Source organism: Halichoerus grypus, chromosome 13, assembly GCF_964656455.1.
Source record: "Halichoerus grypus chromosome 13, mHalGry1.hap1.1, whole genome shotgun sequence".
Classification (NCBI taxonomy): Eukaryota; Metazoa; Chordata; class Mammalia; order Carnivora; family Phocidae; genus Halichoerus; species Halichoerus grypus.
In genome coordinates, this window is record NC_135724.1 from 88,550,173 (window position 1) to 88,568,356 (window position 18,184).

Here is an 18,184-nt window from a genome sequence, read left to right on the forward strand (position 1 = left end):
CAGTAAAATTCGTATGTTACCTTGTGAGTTGTGAGGATCAAAAAGATGGAATTTACATCTTGTTTCACATTAAAAGCTCAGAAAGGTGCCTGGAACTTAATTGCTTAATAACTATTGTTTTAGGAGGATATGTGCGTTTCAATACTTTGAGGGTAGAAATTGACTATTTGGGATGTGAAAGAGGCTTGAAAATGTTGGGTCTTCGAGTGGATGGCTCCTTTCAATTCTATATACACACTCTATATTATGAAGAAAGGGCTCGCTAAACAACTACCATGAGGTCTGAGTAAGCAAAGAGCAGAATTTGGGGAGGATGCAGAAAAGCAATCAATCAATCATACATACATACACACTTGTACTCTCAATTCTACGATTCATCAAAACCGTTTAGATTTTAAAATAACTTGTTTCCACTCATGCAGACTTCCACGCCCTATTTCTCAACCCGGTTTTCACAGTGGTTCTCAACCTGTATCACAGATTCTTGTCACATATGCAGGCTTTTTGCCCAGCTGAAAATGTGTCTTATTTTAGCACCATCTGTGAGAATACATGTTGAGCTCATCAGGCCTTGTCATGAACTGTTAAATGAGGCCACAACTTACAGTTAAGAGGTGAAATGCTCAAGGCTAGTGAAATCCCAAGCATGCATGAGTATAAATGAGCAAGACCAGGATGATAAACTCCCCTCCTCAGACAGGATCAGGATGCTAGAAGATGATCAACATAGGTGTTTAACCTGTATAGAGACCCAATGTTTGGAAACTATACTGCTGTAATTGCCCTATGACTATTGCAGACCTTAGTGTTCTTTTTAGTTTTTATGGATATAACTGACATGTAACATTGTATTAGTTTCAGGTATACATGATTTGACCTAAGTATAAATTGCAAAATGATTACCACAGTAAGTTTATAGTTTGAGTCTTTTAATCCCCTATGGTTAGTACTGAAGTCAAGGACAAGTGTCAGGGTATTATTTAGGTTAAAGTAATGTGCTTGTTCAACTGATAACTCTGCTTTGGAAATATCGACCTGTTGGTGAGTCTGTGCTCATGAAACAAATGTTTGGTTCAGTAGTCATTTTGCTGAACATCCCAGCAACTTTCAGAGTTTCTTTGTAAAACATCATGGATTGATAGTTGGTACTACCTGCTGCCATTTATATTTTTGTCAGGTAATATAGTGTGATATAGCAATGGATAAAAACCTTAGTATTTATTTTATGTTAAGTGGGTCATAGGATGCTTTGAGATGGGGATACACTGATTTCTTAAAAGCTGTTTATCAGGTGGGGTCTTAAGATGGCTGCCGGGCGGCCGGCTCCTGACGGAAGAAAAGATGTGGAGTGGGCTGCTACCTCCTGGCCTAAATGAAAGTGATATTGAGTTGAATTCTGAAGATGAAGCCCCATTAGAGAACTCTGGATTTAACTTACAGGAAGATAAAGAAGATGGGGCCATTACAGAAACAGAGATCTCAGATTTCCCAGCTGATGGACCAAAGCCTGGAGTAGAGGCAAATGTAAATGCACATGAAGAATGCCCCTCTGGAATTCCCTTAAATATGTGGCATAAATTTCAAGAATTGCATAAAAAACATTCTGAACAGAAAACCTCAATTTCAGGATTCAGAGGGAAAAAAAGAAAATGCTCCAGGAAAGGTAAATTGAAAAATGAAGAAGATTCTCATAGTGAACAGACCTCAAGTGAAACCCAGTGGAAGGAGCTTACTCAGTATTTTGGAATCAATGATAAGTTTGGCCCCCCTGTTAAAAAGAAAAAAATTGACAAGTCAGGCCTTGGAAAGAGCATAGACCAGGCTGTGGAAGAGTGGAACATTGAGAAGGCTGAGGAACTCAGCAACCAGCTAGCTACTCGGGAGCTTGGTGTAAAAATTGCCAAGGCGGTTGCCTGCCACAACTTTGTACAAGCCAAAAAGGACGCTGAAAATTCACAGGTTGCCCAAAAAAAGAAACTTGCATGGGGGTTTGAAGCAAAGAAGAGATAGGAAACCAAGAGCAACATGGGATATATGTAACTTGCCAGAGTTCCTCAAGACATTTGAGTCTTGACTTGGGTTTTTGCTTGAGTCTTCAACTGCTCAATTTACTGAAAAGATTTACCTGCTTATGTAAACTATGTCAGGAAACTGATAGATCGGAAAAATAAGCATAAAATTTGGGAGCTGATTATTAAATCTTTTCAGTCTTTTTCTAAAAAAAAAAAAGCTGTTTATCAACAAGACTGTAAAAATTTCTATTTGGATATATAGTGCTTGCTCATTTAAAGAAAAAACACTGACAAATAAACCTGAGAATAATATCAGTTTACTACCACTGGCAAAAAAGAACCATTTATTAAAGTAGATACAGAACACTTGTTTGCTCAAATTTTAATACTGCTTTACATTTTGTTTGTGAAACACTTCCTATTTTAATATGTTTATAACCAAAAATGTCAACTCATTACAGATTTTTCACTTGTCAGACACACATTTGATGATCTTGAGGGGAAAAATACATCAAAGGCATATATACAATTATAGAAGTTCTTATTATACATGTAGCATGGAAGATACATTTATTACTTTTTACATATTCTAGAAGACATTCAAATGAAGATAAATAGACTCAAACTGGTTGATAAACTTCTGATGGTTGAGGTCCTTCATTTTATTTTTTGTGATAAGAAAATCCAAAATTATTAATGTTGAATTTCTCATCGTACATTCATCTAAAAATACAGTAAAAAAACTTGTAAAGGTTCTAGATTGGTTAATTTAGGTGTTTTATAGTGGCTTATTATCTAGTTAATTGACTGCTGGGGATATCTGCTGAAGAAAGAAAGAAATCTGGAGAAAATTCTCCCAGTTATTTATATCTGCTAAAGAAACAAAATGAAAACAGAAAAAATAGTTGCAAAGCCACGTGATGTTATATTCTGGCCTAGTCCATCATGTCTTGATGTGTTTTCTTTTTCATAAAGGTAAAAATCTGAAAAGAAAGACATTGTGTTTTTTTCCCAAAATATAGATTTTTTAAAAATATATACATATAATATATAGAAGCTGAAATTATGCAAAACCAATGAACAAAACACCACAGTAGAGTGAGTAGGTGCAGCATATAGATTATAAAATGTCCCCACAGCAGTTTGGGGCTTCCCCCCCTTTACCTGTTTCATGATTTTATAATCACACCCAAGTATTATCAAGCCTGAAATAAAGGCACTACTGACATCAGGTAGTGCAAAGAGCTCAGATACTTCTTTAAGAATAAAATACTTTAAATGAGTAGATGAAAATGCAAAATGGCACATTTTTCCAACTCATTCCAGTGTCAAAGCTTAACCCAAACATCTAAATATACAAACGCAGCCTGGAAAAATTTTAGTGCAAATATGAAAAGTAACAGCATAATTTAAAGTTACTTAAATAAGGTATTGTGAGGGTAGGGATTGTTCTAGGAGGTTTCCCTCGGGGCAGTAAATGTAATGGCATCTGGTGCAATGTCTTGTTAGAACTTTTAAAAATCAAGAAGACAAAATCAGAGGTGAAAACTCACCTACTAAGTATTTATTATTTTAAATTCTAAGGGGAGACTAAAAGGGTGATTTATTGAAGCTCAAAATATTTTCTTAGATTTGTTGATGGGGGTCAAAAATAACGTGAGTTCTCCGGGTCTGCACACACGATGCTGGTGTTCCATCGCCTACATGTTAGTGTGTCTGAGAAGCCCGGCGCAGGGCTGGGGGTCCCATCAGAACGTCTCATCATCATTGCAGTGGGTGGCCCAGTGCCCGAACACCTCACAGATTTCACAGTACGGACGCTCCTCGCTCCGACTGCCGTGGTGTGTGGAGTGGGGGGGGTCCTCCGACGCCTGCGCCTGGGTGGGGCAGTCCTCGGTGTCGTGGAGGTCAAAGCAGTCACATATGTCACAGAAGAGGCGAGGTTTCTTCTTGGACTGTTTCTCCTGGTCGTCACTACAAATGTTAACATGTACAATCAGAAACTCATATCTACCAGATGAAGTTCAAGAGACAGTATCACTCTCAAAGAACAAAAAATAAGCAGAATTAATTATGGCCAAGTCTGGGAGCCTCAAGTAGACGTTCTACAGTCCACATTTAAAATTTTCACATCAAACCATTTATAGGGTTATATCACTCTCTTGCCAGATTTATGGAAATCGATTTATGGCCAAGGCAGTTGTTTTCTCCAATCCACTGGAGAACTTAACTTTAAAAACCTTTATTTAGGTGGAACGAAGGTTCTGATCAGTATTGCTTAATATAAAATACCTGTCGTAACTGTTTAGGTCATCCCCAGTCCCATTAAGGGCTGCTTCTGACATCATCTCCACCTTCATCTTGAGGTCTTGATTCTTCCTCTGAAGGTCCACTATTACTGAATTTAGGAAATCAATCTGATTTGTCCGGAAAAAGAAGAAACAAATGTATACAATGTCTAAATGTACACTGGGGCATCAAGAACACCATGAAAGTACACTCTCACACTGTGGCTACGGATGTGCTGCGCCTCACGGGGGCGGGGGCAACAGTGGCCATTACTGAGCCCATGTTTAAAGGCTTTATATATACAACATACATACACAAAACTCTATAAAAAGCAAAACCAGTCAACTGTTCCATTAAACTCTGGGACAAATCCAGAACTTTTATGCTCTGCAGATTTGAACAAGTTCAGGAAATTCCCCTCCGACCACGGCTTAACATCTACTGACTGGTGGTCCCAGTGGAACAGTCAATACACGTTATCTTCAGACAAAAATGAAGGTGTTCCAAAGAGAAGGCTCCAGCTCCCTTTCAGCTGAGGAGACAGTGACACGTGGCGACAGGGCAGTGCTCAGGTACACACGTACACGGAACACATGTGCCAAGATTCACTGAGCAGTGGGACAACGCGGTGACCATCAGGACGAGACACTCTTGTCCTAATGTCTCCTTTCAAACCAAGGGCACTTTAAAAACAAAATGTTTTTACCCTCTTCTACATATAACTAAAAGGTCCAATTTCTCTAAATATCCACTGAATAAATCCTACTTTACAGTATTAAAAATGAGGGCGCCTGGGTGGCTCAGTCCGTTAAGCGACTGCCTTCGGCTCAGGTCATGATCCCAGGGTCCTGGGATCGAGTCCCACGTCGGGCTCCCTGCTCAGCGGGGAGTCTGCTTCTCCCTCTGACCCTCCCCCCTTCTTGTGCTCTCTCTCTCACTCTCTCTCTCAAATAAATAAAAAAAATTAAAAAAAAAAACTCAGCATTACAATATTAAAAATGATACATTTCACTTTTTAAAGAAATACTGGGCCTAATTCTCTTGCCAGGGCAAGTTCTGAAACAAAGCTAGCAATCACCAGCTTCGGGATTATCTGCAGGAGACCCCTCCCAACACTGAAGGGAAGTTTCATTTTCTAAGACTTTATCCTGTTAGGAGCTACACTGCAGGAAGAAGAAAAAGCTACAAAATGGATGTAAGTGTAGTGGGAAACCACACACACACACACGATCACAAATTAGGAAACATAAAACAAACCATTTGCTGATTGGAAGAAAGCGTTGGCAGCGGCAGATGGAACAAACGGAAGCAGAGAGGAAAGGGGAAAAGAAAACACAGTTAATTGAGTCTATGCTTATCAGACGCACAGACTAAGGAGACAACACTATCAGGGTGAGTTAGTACACCTGCTGAATCCTTTCATGTCTTTCAAAGGAGATGTTGGATAACTAAAACAAACTGCAAACTCAAACAAATTTTTCTTTTTTTGAAGAGGATGATGGTTTTTGTACCTTTGAGTTTTGAACAGAATAAATATATCTAAAATGTCCTATTAAAATTGAAGATGGACACCAGTTGCTCATGTGCAAGTATATTTCCAAACACAGAATAGTTTGCCTCCATATAATCCCATTTTTAAAACTAAGGCTGTTTTGATAATTTTGGCTTTGGGGAAACAGTTTTCAAGAACTCTGTCTTTTTAAGGTCAAGAGGAGCAAGGAATCTTTTGACAGAGCAATTCTACTTCTATGAATCTGTCCTAAAGAAATACTAGTATATCTGCAAAATGATAGATGTTCAAGATAATTCATTACAACACTGTTCCTAATACACCTGAAAGATCAGAAACATCCCAAATGTCACGTCAACTGACGTGCTATACGGATACTAAAAAGACCAGATAGGCCACCATTTGTGTCCAAAAGGAGAGGAAAAGACAACTAGTTTTGGTTTTTATATACATGTTTTTCTATCTCTGGAAAGATTTTTTTTTTAAAGGTACCAGTAAGAATGACAACCTGTTTAAGGGCTTGGGAACTGAGCAGATGGGAGATAGTGTGTGGAGGGAGGTTTTCTACTGTATATGTTTTTAATATTATTTATTGTTTAGACCATAAGGTCTAATATTAAAAATATATACAGTGTATCGCCTCTTCAAAAGGTTAAATGATCTTTTAAAATAGTGAGTAAGCCAAGCAAAAAAAAGAAAAAAAAGGAGTATTACCTGACTCTCCTGGGCTCTTTCGTCCTCTTCTGCCTGAGTATCAGTATTACCTTATATTTAAAAAAAAAAAAATGGAGGAGGATTCACAACACTTGCCATCTTTTTTCCTGGGTTACTGCAACCAACGGGCCAGTGTCAGACATGTATTTTCATGTGAAATTCCCAAATGGGCCTCTTTGGGAACAGTGCATGGTTTCCTATCGGGCATCTGGAGCCCTGAGGGACGTACACAGACGCTGGCCCTCACCCGCCCATCTTCTCCCTTGGGGGGCTGGCCCACTGGTGCGGAGGATGCCCATCACACCCACCTGGAACCTAAAGTAGCAAAGCAAGCGATCACTTGCTCACAAAGGGACCACCTCTGCCCCCCGTCATGGCAGTGCGCGTACGTCTCCTATTGCTGCCAACACTCCAGAAGGGGGCATGCCAGGCAGGCCTCTGTGTGGAGGACCTGTGTCATGACTAGCCCTTATCTGATTCGGTGGTTGGGAGATCCAAAGGCAGATGGGCCCGGTCAGGGGCAGCACTACAGCCTTCCAAGGACATCTCACTAGCAACAGCTCCTCTGCAGGAAGCGGCGGTGTTGGAAAGAAGCACCATGTGGCCATCACTTTACCTGAGGAGCTGCTCAGCTGCCTCCTGTTTTCCTTGAGTTGAAGCTCCAAGTTCTTTACCTGGAGTTCAAGCTTCGCCTTATCCGACTCCAGAGACTGAACGACGGAATGCAAGGACTTGGCGGAGGCGCTCTCCCCCCTGAGCACTGTGACCTGAAACGCAGCGGGTTAGCTTAGGCTCGCAGCTTGAACAAAAGCAGGAGTGGCAACGGCCCCCTCAGGTGGTACTCTACCTCATTTCTCAGCTTTTCCAGCTCTGCATCCTTTTCGGTGAGTAAGGCACTAGTAATACTGATGGATTTCTGCAAGGAAGCTTTTTCTTCATCTGCGTCTTTTATTAACTTGGATTCTCTAAAAGACCAAAGAGTTAAAAAAAAAAAAAAATTCCAGAAATCAACCAAGAGAGTGGTGAGTGCACAACGGCCCTAGAACGAACACGCAATTAACTTGAGTTAACGTAAAGAAAAAAGTATTACGGGGAAGTTTTAAAGGGGCTGAGGCTATTATGCTTGCAAAATTTTACTTGAAATTTTACTCACTGTGAGGGAGAACAAGTTTACCTAGGCATAGACATGCAGAATCTGCATATCATTGTATCCATTTGAATTTAAAGAAACAAGTTAATAACTCTGGAAGACGTAGAATTAACAAAACAAAACAAGACTGTTACCCCCAAAGAATTCTTTTAAAATCTACCCCCCCAACTGAATTGTTACTTCTTGAATAAATTATTACCAAGCAATAACAACAATTAAAATACACACATGCAAAGCGGTTATACACAGATGTCATGCAGAGCAGTTTTATGCTGGAGGTATCAATTGGTTCTCACTAATTTCAGTAAACTTTTCGCAACTTCTGAGAATGTGTTTTTGAGATCTCATGGGCCAAAACAGTCGCAAAGGTTATTACTGCTATTCATACTGAAGGAGTGTGACTTTTCATCCACAGAATCTGGAAAGGACTTTACGTTGCTCATAGAGATTAAAGGTAATTACATAAAGGCTGGAACAGAAATGTTAAAATGGATTTCCAGGTGGAGAACGGAAGTACTGGGGGGTGGGGGTGGGGGAGTCTGGAGGGAGGACGTCAGAGCGCTTGGTTTATGTTCTCAGCGTGACTCAGCATTCGGCTGTCAGCAGAGGGAGTGGGACCAGGCCTTAACGAGAGGGAAACATTTATCCCGGACTCAAGGGGTGGAAAAAGGAAGGGGAAGACGAAGGAAGACAGGGAGGGAGGGCAAAGACACAATAGATAGAACCCAGAAGGGCAAGCTACTGTGTGCGTGTGTGTGTGTGTGTGTGACTTTTTGTTGTAAAAATTACATGCATTCAAAAGTGCCAAGGTCATGAAAGACAAGGAAAGACTGAGGAACTGTCACAGACTGAATGAAGGAGGCTGTGGAGGCATGACCACTGAATGCAATGTGGCTTCCTAGACTGAATCCCAGAAGAGGAAAAAGACATTAATGGAAAAACTGGGGAAATCTGAATAAAGTCTAGAGTCTAGATAAGCAAACCGAACCAACGTTGCTTTCTCAGTTTTGACAAACATACCAAGGAGTGTATGATGGGCTTATCAGGGGACCCAGGGTGAAGGGTACTCCATGGGGACTCTCTGTGCTGCCTCGGCAACTCTTCTGTAAATCTCCATTTTGAAATAAAAAGGTTTTAAAAATTACATGCAGTGTGAAACAAGAGGGAAAGAGTCCTTGTATCACAAAAATATTTTGAGAAAAACACAGACTGGAAAAAAAATGTCCTAGCTAGCCCTCAGGCCATCCAACCTACAACACTGCATTAATGTAGATGATCATCAGTGAGAGTTCAAAACTTCAACAACAAGCAGCCAAATCGCTCCTGGTTCTAGAAGAAGGAACTGTGTGAATGCGGAGCATGTCATGGTTCAGTCTGTTTTAGAACTGACTGGAAGAATTGGAAACTGAGGCCCAGGTTAGAAATGGCAGAATGTATGTCTGGTTAGTGAGACCCAAGATATCCGGCACACGAATTACAGAATTCTCATGATTTATGGTAAATTGAAATTCTACACAAAGATGAAAATATAAGTGTTGTATTTATCTCGTTGTGTGGCTTACACTTATACTCCAGAATAAGTAGTAAGAAAAGAATCTGAGACTTACAGAAATTTCTTGAATTCGACACCCAAGCATGATATGAACACTGGAGAGTGGGTGGGTATTGGTGCTGTTAAATCACTAAGTGAACAACACCTTGCTAGGAAATAGGACCTTGTTTAGGTCAAAACAAAGCAAAGATTTTAATGGAAGGAATGGACAGGTACTTCTTCCACCTGGAAAGTAAATATCTGATGTTATCCGAAGTTATCCAAAAAATCCGGGGCTCAAGTTTCAATTAAACATATTTGGTAGTTTATTCTATTGTAAAAACTATTTCAAGAGCTTTACTTGTTATAAATCCAAGTCAAATTTGAAAAATGTAGTTTTAATGTTTTTATTGAAAAATACCAGGATTTGGGGGTTACTGAACAGAGTTAAGTTCTTCTATAATCAGAACTCTAGATAGCCAAAATCTCATAGGGTCTTTGTGTTAGGGAGGGAGAGAGAGACCACCAGCTGGAAGAAGCAAGAATGTACAGGAACCTTCGTCTGCTTATCGCATACACACAACCCCTAAGAGAGGCTGCTTTCTAAGAAGATGGCAAGCAGAACGTTTCTTGTACAAGTTATCAAAAGACACATGGTTAAGAAAGGGATCTGCCTTGTGATTTATATACCAAATGACAGGACAAATAGCCTTTGGCAGTTCATCTCTGTGGCAGATCTTCATTGCTGGCTTCTTAGGCTATTTCTAAACCCTAATCCCATTGTGCGAACCAAGAGGGACTAATTTAAACCATTTATGCTAACATTCCTGACATCTGAGTCACAAACCACACTGCCAGGGGGCCTCTGTTACCTTGAAACCATGCTGGCCAGAGTGACTTGTGTTACTGAAAGTGTCAAGAAGGGGGGGCGCCTGGGTGGCTCGGTCGGTTCAAGGGCTGCCTTCGGTTCGGGTCATGATCCCAGGATCCTGGGATGGAGGGTCCTGGGATGGAGCCCCACATCAGGCTCCTTGCTCCGCGGGAAGCCTGCTTCTCCCTCTCCCTCTGCCTGCCGCTCCCTGTGCTTGCGTGCTCTCTCTCACTCTCTCTCTCTCTGTGTCCAGTAAATAAATAAAAAATCTTAAAAAAAAAAAAAAGAAAGAAAGTATCAAGAAGGGAAGATAACATGATATGAAAGAACAGCTATGGGGGCCAGAAATCTTTCCCCCCAGGGGAACGTATTTGCCAGATTCTTTCCTTACTACTTACTTAAGAAATAAATTCTAGTAATGAAGCAAATACCTTAAAGTGTTACTGGGCAAGCTTTAAAAATGCAAGATAACAAGAACCAAATATTAGAAACATGAAAAGAAATGCAGGTACAGTAAGGAGAGCTAAATTTGCGCTGAAGTTCTTTGCTGTATATAGGTATAAAAACGGCGTGTGTGTGTGTGTGTGTGTGTGTGTGTACTGCTAAGAATATTTTACAAAACAAAAGCAAGACACAGAGGGACAAAGGCAGCCAAAAAATATATACAACAATTTGTTTTACTAAAAATATATGAAGTTTATTTATTATAACGTGGATAGACTTTCTTTAGTCTTACCATTAAAGACACACAGATAGAGCAAAGGAAGCAGGAGTAGGGAAGGGAAAAGAGAGGGTGAAATGAGCATTGGTAAGTAGCGCAAGCCCGAGACAGTCAGACAGTCAGCAACCCACAGTGAGCTTAATGAGCCGAAGTAGCACAGGACCTCTTCAGACTTGGTATCTTAGACGGTATCACCAACCAGCTTCCATTCCTGACATTCATCCTGATTTACACTAACCGAGTGAATTCTGACTCCAAAGAGTCCATGTCTGAGATTTGGGCTCTCAAGTCCCTGCAGTGACATCACAAAGCCTAGAGAAGGGAGGGAAGCCAAACATGTTCCCCAATCTGCTGTAGGCTTCAGTGGACAGAGGAACCTTCGCTTCTCCACTTCCATCAGGCAGAGCAATTCAAGGCTGGCTCTGCTCTGTCAGCTGTCTTGGAGCCTGTTTTGAAAGAGGTCTGCCTAACTTGGAAACCCGTTTCCAAAATAATGATTACATGTTTAAGTTAGGAGAAAAACCTTTACTACATGTTGCTTGCAATTCAATGTTCAGATACCAAAAGACCATAGCAAATACAGGACAATGCTACCACTGAATGGTAAGTAGTTCGTGCCTACAGGTCAGGAATAAGTTCTGCACTTCAATATAATGACCATTTGAATGACACAATTAGATACTATCTTGACTGTGTATGTTCAATTATCACTTCTCAATTAAACTCTTGACTAAGATCTCAGTTCTTGCATGAATGACTACATTGCAAATACCTTTATGATTTAAGTACTTGCCAGCCTTTTAAATTAAGAGCATATCAAATTCTTTTCAGTACTCCATGCTCAATTTACTTAACTATTACACACACAGACCTACATATGAATCCATTATCAAACTGGCTTTTAGAGAGCATTTAAGGGCCCAAATTATTAGCTGAAATATATTCGCATTCAGATTTTAGACATAACATTCCATAAGGATTAATTTAACAGAACAGTGCTAAATAGGATGAAGCTAGGTTTTTTAAAATTTTTACTTTCAGAAAAAATTACCATCTCTATCTGCATTTATTGATATAAAGAGTAATTTTCAAGAGACAATCTCCTAAACTTATCCAGGACTTAAAATGGGAGCAAAGTTAGTGAAGTAAGAAGTGGCCTTAACAAGCACCCAAACTTGGTCCATCCTTTTAAGCTGTGAAAAAAGTCACAGGCCTGATAACATTTTGAAAGGCATGTAATTTAAAGTCACATGGTAAAGACTACGGAAGCATAGCAGCTTTATTAAAAAAAAAAAAAGATTTAAGAGTAACAATAAATAAATAAATGTACAGTGAGAAAAGAGCCAGCATAAAAGTCTGAAGCCCTCGGTCTTAGGCCTGCATCTGAGTTCTTAGCCAAGTTGCCTAACGTTTTGGGCTTCCGTTTCATGGTTTGTAAATGCAAGCCCCGCCATATATTTCACTGGGTTGTTCTGAGATTGAGTTTATGAATTATGAATACAAAGGGATAATGTCAGTACTTGCTGACTTACACCAGCCCATTTTCATATGCTCTCTGACCAGAATGTCACAGGAATAAGCCCTATTAGTTTTTTTCACACACCCTGGTAACTGCATAGGGAGGTTCTCGAAACAGAGCCTTATCTATGTAAAATCAAATATCCACCCCCCCCCGTGCGGGGGGGCAGAGCTGTGGGGGCCTGCACACAGGTGCTGGGGAAAGAATGGCAGACCAGTCACCACAGCTCACGGTTGCCTGGAGAAAAGCTGGCTGGACGGGGGCGGGGGGGGGGGGGGGCTGATGAACCGTACACGCATTCTGGTATGAAACTTTACAGAAGAACGAATCTAAGTATTTCTTAATTAAAAAAAGAAAGGAGGAAAGGCACCCCGGGACTGAGGCCGGACGTCCTTTAGAATGTAGCTTGTGGATCCCACTATCTGTGGGTTGACTAAAGCCCTCAGTTCCTAAGCAACTGCCATGTCGGTGGGAGGAAACACTGTCAGAGCAAAACACGCGAGTCAGTGGTGAGGGAAACTTCCTTCTCTCTGACAAGAATAAAATACTTTGCAAGAGCATGGACGATTTCTTGATTAAGATATTCTTAAAGAGTTATTTTTAGTTTCATTAAGAAAAAAAAAGTGTGTCCCCACTGCGCTGCCCATCTATCTACTCAGTACCGCACAGGCTGCCGTTCTCAGCAAGAGCACGCACCACGTCTGCTTGGCGTGCAGCATAAACACAGAATTTCTCTAGACACAAACTGCACATTTTAAAAGAGCAGACAGAGACTGTCAGGATACAGAAGCATCAGGCTTCTAAACGGTTATTTCTCTGGGCCGGTTTATCCTTACTCAAAAGTGCTGGAAGGTTTCCATTTCAGTATCATTTGATTATCATGGAAGAGTAACAAATAACAAGGCTCTTTTCTAGAAAAATAGAAACATTCAAATTGATGCTAACACATTATTATTGAAAAGTTAAAATTTTTATATAATGCAATCAGTATTTATACGCCGATTAATTACTCTATGTAAAATTACAGCATTTTTAGCTCCTGAAAATGAGGAGGTGACAGCAGTATAATGAGACAATCTGATCTTAGAACACTTCTGAATAAATGCAACTGAAGGAGGCTTAAAAATTAACCTATTCTTTGTCTTGGTAATCAATACTGTAACTTTTGTAAATACATTTTCATCATTTATCAGTTATGAGCACCAAACTATCACAATCCCATTTTCTGAAAAGAAGGTGGTATGTTTTCTACAAGTCACCATACGCATCATGTTCTGACATTTTCCTAATTAAACACATACACGCAACAATAAACACAAAAAGAAAGCCTACCTCTTTTTCATTTCTAACAACTGATTATTGAGCACAGATCTCTCCTCTTCTATCTGGAAAAAAACACAAACAAAAAAAAGTTCAGTTCGTTACAGAAGTCCACAGAGAGACCTATTTCTCATTCCACATGTCCCATTCCCAGGCTCCGGGGCAGCTAAAGCAATGGGCCTTCCTCACTGGCGATGAAAAAAAGAGTAGTGGTTAGTACATCATGTACGGTTGTTAATTTACGAATCACTTATGACCCGAATGACTCTCCTTCCTCAGAACAGGCTGTATCTTCAACATTCGATAAATATTTCATTCATTTCTTAAATGAATGAGTGAAAGCCTCACTGTTAACATTCTGGCTCCTTCACCGAAATCACACAGATCAAGTGTCACTAACTCATGGGGAGGCTAGGAACAGGCTGTTTACTCCTCCTGGGCCTCATTTCATGCCTTCCACATTCCAGGAATTGGTTTCTCACCTATAAAACAAGGAAGTTAGAAGAGAATTTCCAGTAGCCCTTTAGTTCTAAAATTCTATTATTCTATGAAGGGTGAAAAACAAAAGATTCAGTTAATTAATCCTGTGAGAGAAGACTCACCCCCACCCCTGGTCTGTACCACACAGAGTTTATTATATTGAAATACCAATTTCAACTCACACTGTTAATAAAACTAAGGGGTGAGGGGCGCCTGGGTGACTCAGTGGGTTAAGCGTCTGCCTTCAGCTCAGGTCATGATCCCAGGGTCCTGGGATGGAGCCCGTGTCCCTGTCCTCGGGTTCCCTGCTCAGTGGGGAGCCTCCTTCTCCCTCTGCTGCTCCCCCTGCTTGTGCTCTCTCCAGCCCCCCCAAGTAAATAAATAAAAAATCTTAAAAAAAAAAAAAAAAGCCAAAAACCTAAGCAGTGAGAACACTCCTTTGTGGGTTTTTTCCCCCCCAAATCAAAGAATAACACCAGACTATGGAACGGTTTCCAACAGCCAGAATCTAAGCTCCTAGCTCACTGTATGTAGCTATAGTCTTATTTCCGATTTTGTATCAGTTATACATATGCTTTGCTATGAGGTCTTCATACTATTAAAGTTCTTAAATATACATAAACGTGTTTTGAACATAAAATTATATTTATCACAAAATCTATTGAGATTAAACATTCAGTTTTTTCTATGTAAACTCTGCTTTCCTAGTCCACCAGAGATGTATGCTTTTGCTGCATGAGTAATTCACAAAAAATATTTAGAAATTTTTAAAGAGTGAAAGGAAGGAAAAAGGGTGGGAGACAAACCTTAAAAACTAAAATAAGAGGGAGAACATCTGGAGAGTGGGATGTGGAGATGAGAGGGGTTTTCTTTTTTTTTCCTTTACGCCCTTTTATACAGTTTATATTTATTTGTTAAACAAGGAAGCTGTTTTATAATTAAAAGTAGGTACTGAGAAGTACCTACAATGACGATAAATAAAGGCAGATAATTCGCAACAGAGAAAATACAAATTATTAATAAACGTGAAAAATCATTCAACACTTTAAAGAACAAGTATGCAGAGATTTTCCCTCTTTCTTGGAGGGTGCATTGTGCCTGAATTTCCATGGAACAGAAATTTGGAATACTTATGGTACGGATTTCTTTATAAGAGACATTTTTTCCTTCTTCTGCTCCAGGACCCAATCCAGGTTGACAAGTTCATTTACTAGTTACATTTCTTTAATCTAATTCCTCACTGTTTCCTTATTTTTTGTGACCTTGACATTTTTGAGGCACACAAGTGCACACAATGTCAATTTGGATTCATCTGATGTTTCTGTATGAATAGAGTCAGAGCACACACTTTTTGGCAGGAACACCACAGAACTGATCCTGTGTTGTCCTCAATAGGGATCAAAGGACACACAATGTTGTTTTTTGATGAGGGTAACTTTGATCACTTGGTTGAGGAAGTATCTTCCATGTTTCTCCACTGTAAAGGTATTATTTTTTCTTTGTAATTAATACGTATTTTGTTAAGAGATACTTTGAACATGTATAAGCATCTTGCTCCTCAGCAAAATGTCAATCCATTTCTTTTAGCACCAACTGATGAGCCTTCCCTAAATAAAATACTACCATCATGGTTACCCAATAGTGATTTTCTAATTCCATCATTTCACCTATTTATTAGTTGTCATTTCGCCATAAGAAAGGGCCTTTGTTTTTCCTCCATTTATTTATTTATATCTACCTGTTTCCATGACACATCATGGTTTCTAATGTTATTCAATAGGCTATACTCCATAACTATATTTCTTCTGATGTTCAAATTATCTCAGATTTGGCCAGTGGGAGCCCCTTCAACATGATTATGATGTGCTTTTTGACTAATCTCCAATATTCTTTTTTTTTTTTTTTGAAGATTTTATTTATTTATTTGACACAGAGAGAGACAGCAAGAGACGGAACACAAGCAGAGGGAGAGGGAGAAGCAGGCTTCCCGCGGAGCAGGGAGCCCGATGTGGGGCTTGATCCCAGGACCCTGGGATCATGACCTGAGCCGAAGGCAGATGCTTAACGACTGAGCCACCCAGGCGCCCCTTAATCTCCAATATTCTTTAAGCACTTCCTTGCTTCCTGGTATACAAGATATTCCAGGCTCATCTTGTACTCTCTCTGTCCCAGCCCTGGAATCAGCCATTTCTCTAAGAATCTTTTAAATGCAGAAGTACACTTAAAACCAAAATCTAGGTGCTAAGTGTATTCACTAATATTGGAGTGTTGTTGCTTCTAAGCCCTGTCAGTGGACTTGATCAAAATTTAAAACTGCTCGTCTTCGAAAGATACTCTTAAGAAAGTAAAAAGACAAGCCACAGACTCGGAAAACACTTGCAAAACACAACCTGATAAAGAACCTGTATCCTTGGGGCGCCTGGGTGGCTCAGTTGGTTAAGCGACTGCCTTCGGCTCAGGTCATGATCCTGGAGTCCCTGGATCGAGTCCCGCATCGGGCTCCCTGCTCGGCAGGGAGCCTGCTTCTCCCTCTGACCCTCCCCCCCTCATGTGCTCTCTCTCTCTCATTCTGTCTGTCTCAAATAAATAAATAAAAAATCTTTAAAAAAAAAAAAAAAAGAACCTGTATCCAGAACTTACTAACAACACTCACAACTCAATAATATGCATGCAACCAATTTAAAAATGGGAAAAGAGGGCCCCTGGGTGGCATAGTCAGTTGAGAGTCCGACTCTTGGTTTCTGCTCAGGTCATGATCTCAGGGTCCTGGGATGGAGCCCTGTGTCAGGGTCCATGCTCAGCATGGGAATCAGCTTGGGACTCTCTCTCCCTCTGCTCCCCCCTCCCAACTCTCTCTAGAATAAATAAATCTTTTTTTTAAAAATGGGCAAAAGATCTGAATAGACACTTGACCAAAGAAGAGAATAAAAGGCCAATAAGCACATGAAAAGATGCTCAACATCATTAGTCAACAGGGAAATGCAAATCAGAACACTTGAGATACTTGTGTTACAATTTCTAGTTTCATTCCATTGTGGTCAGAAAACATACTTCACATGATTTCAATCCTTTTAAATTCAATGAGACTATTTTATGGTCTATTCTGGAGAATGTTCCATGTGCACCTGAGAAGAATGCATATTCTGCTCCTGTTGGGTGGAGTGCTCTACAGATGACTGTTAGGTCTAGCTGATTCATAGTGTTATTCAAGTCTATATCTCCTGTTGAACTTCTCTCTAGTTGTTCTATTAGTGAAATACGGTATTGAAGTTTTAAGTCTCCAACTATTATTGTTGAATTGTCTATTTCTTCCTTTTTTTTTTTTAGGGTTTTAAAGATTTTTATTTATTTACTTGAGAGAGCGAGAGTTCAAGCAGGGGGAGGGGCAGAGGGAGAGGGAGAAGCAGGCTCCCCGCTGAGGAGGGAGCCCGACTGGGGACTCGATCCGATGACCCGAGCTGAAGGCAGATGCCTAACTGACTGAGCCACCCAGGTGCCCTATTTTTTAAATTCTATCAATTTTTGCTTTGCATATTTGGGGGCTCTATTACTAGGTACATATATATTTATAATTGTTATATTTTCTTAATTTTTTATCACTATAAAATGTCTTTCCCTGTCTCTAGTAACAATTTTTGTTTTAAAAGCCTATTTGGTCTGATATTAGTATAGCCACTCCAACTTGGCAGGGAATACCTTATTCCATCCTTTTACTTTGAACCCATTCATGTCTCTGAATCTAAGCTGTGTCTCTTACAAACAGCATATAGTTAGATCATCATTAAAAAAAATCCGGGGCGCCTGGGTGACTCAGTCGTTAAGCGTCTGCCTTCGGCTCAGGTCATGATCCCAGGGTCCTGGGATCGAGCCCCACATCGGGCTCCCTGCTCCGCGGGAAGCCTGCTTCTCCCTCTCCCACTCCCCCTGCTTGTGTTCCCTCTCTCGCTGTGTCTCTGTCAAATAAATAAAATCTTAAAAAAAAAAAAACTGAACAGAAAGTATAGACATTTCTCATACACTCCCTGTCCCCACACATGCAGAGTCTCCTACACTATTAACATCCCACT

The 18,184-nt window shown here is 40.2% G+C and overlaps 1 protein-coding gene and 1 pseudogene across 6 annotated transcripts in view; one reads left to right on the forward strand and one right to left on the reverse strand.

Annotated features, from left to right (window-relative positions):
- The first annotated feature begins 1,278 nt into the window (after positions 1-1,278).
- LOC118531185 (protein FAM204A pseudogene) lies at positions 1,279-2,229 on the forward strand (annotated as a pseudogene).
- Positions 2,230-2,339: 110 nt separating this feature from the next.
- The window catches only part of CLIP1 (CAP-Gly domain containing linker protein 1), a 115,121-nt gene continuing 99,276 nt past the window's right edge, over positions 2,340-18,184 (reverse strand). For all 6 annotated transcript variants that reach the window (XM_036085089.2, XM_036085097.2, XM_036085091.2 and 3 more), the window contains 6 exons: positions 13,650-13,702; positions 7,373-7,490; positions 7,142-7,292; positions 6,526-6,575; positions 4,305-4,429; positions 2,340-3,986 (listed from right to left, as the gene is read on the reverse strand). In XM_036085089.2, coding sequence (XP_035940982.2) covers positions 3,761-3,986; positions 4,305-4,429; positions 6,526-6,575; positions 7,142-7,292; positions 7,373-7,490; positions 13,650-13,702 — 723 coding nt within the window. In that variant the 3' untranslated portion in view covers positions 2,340-3,760. The remainder of the gene's footprint in view (positions 3,987-4,304; positions 4,430-6,525; positions 6,576-7,141; positions 7,293-7,372; positions 7,491-13,649; positions 13,703-18,184) is intronic.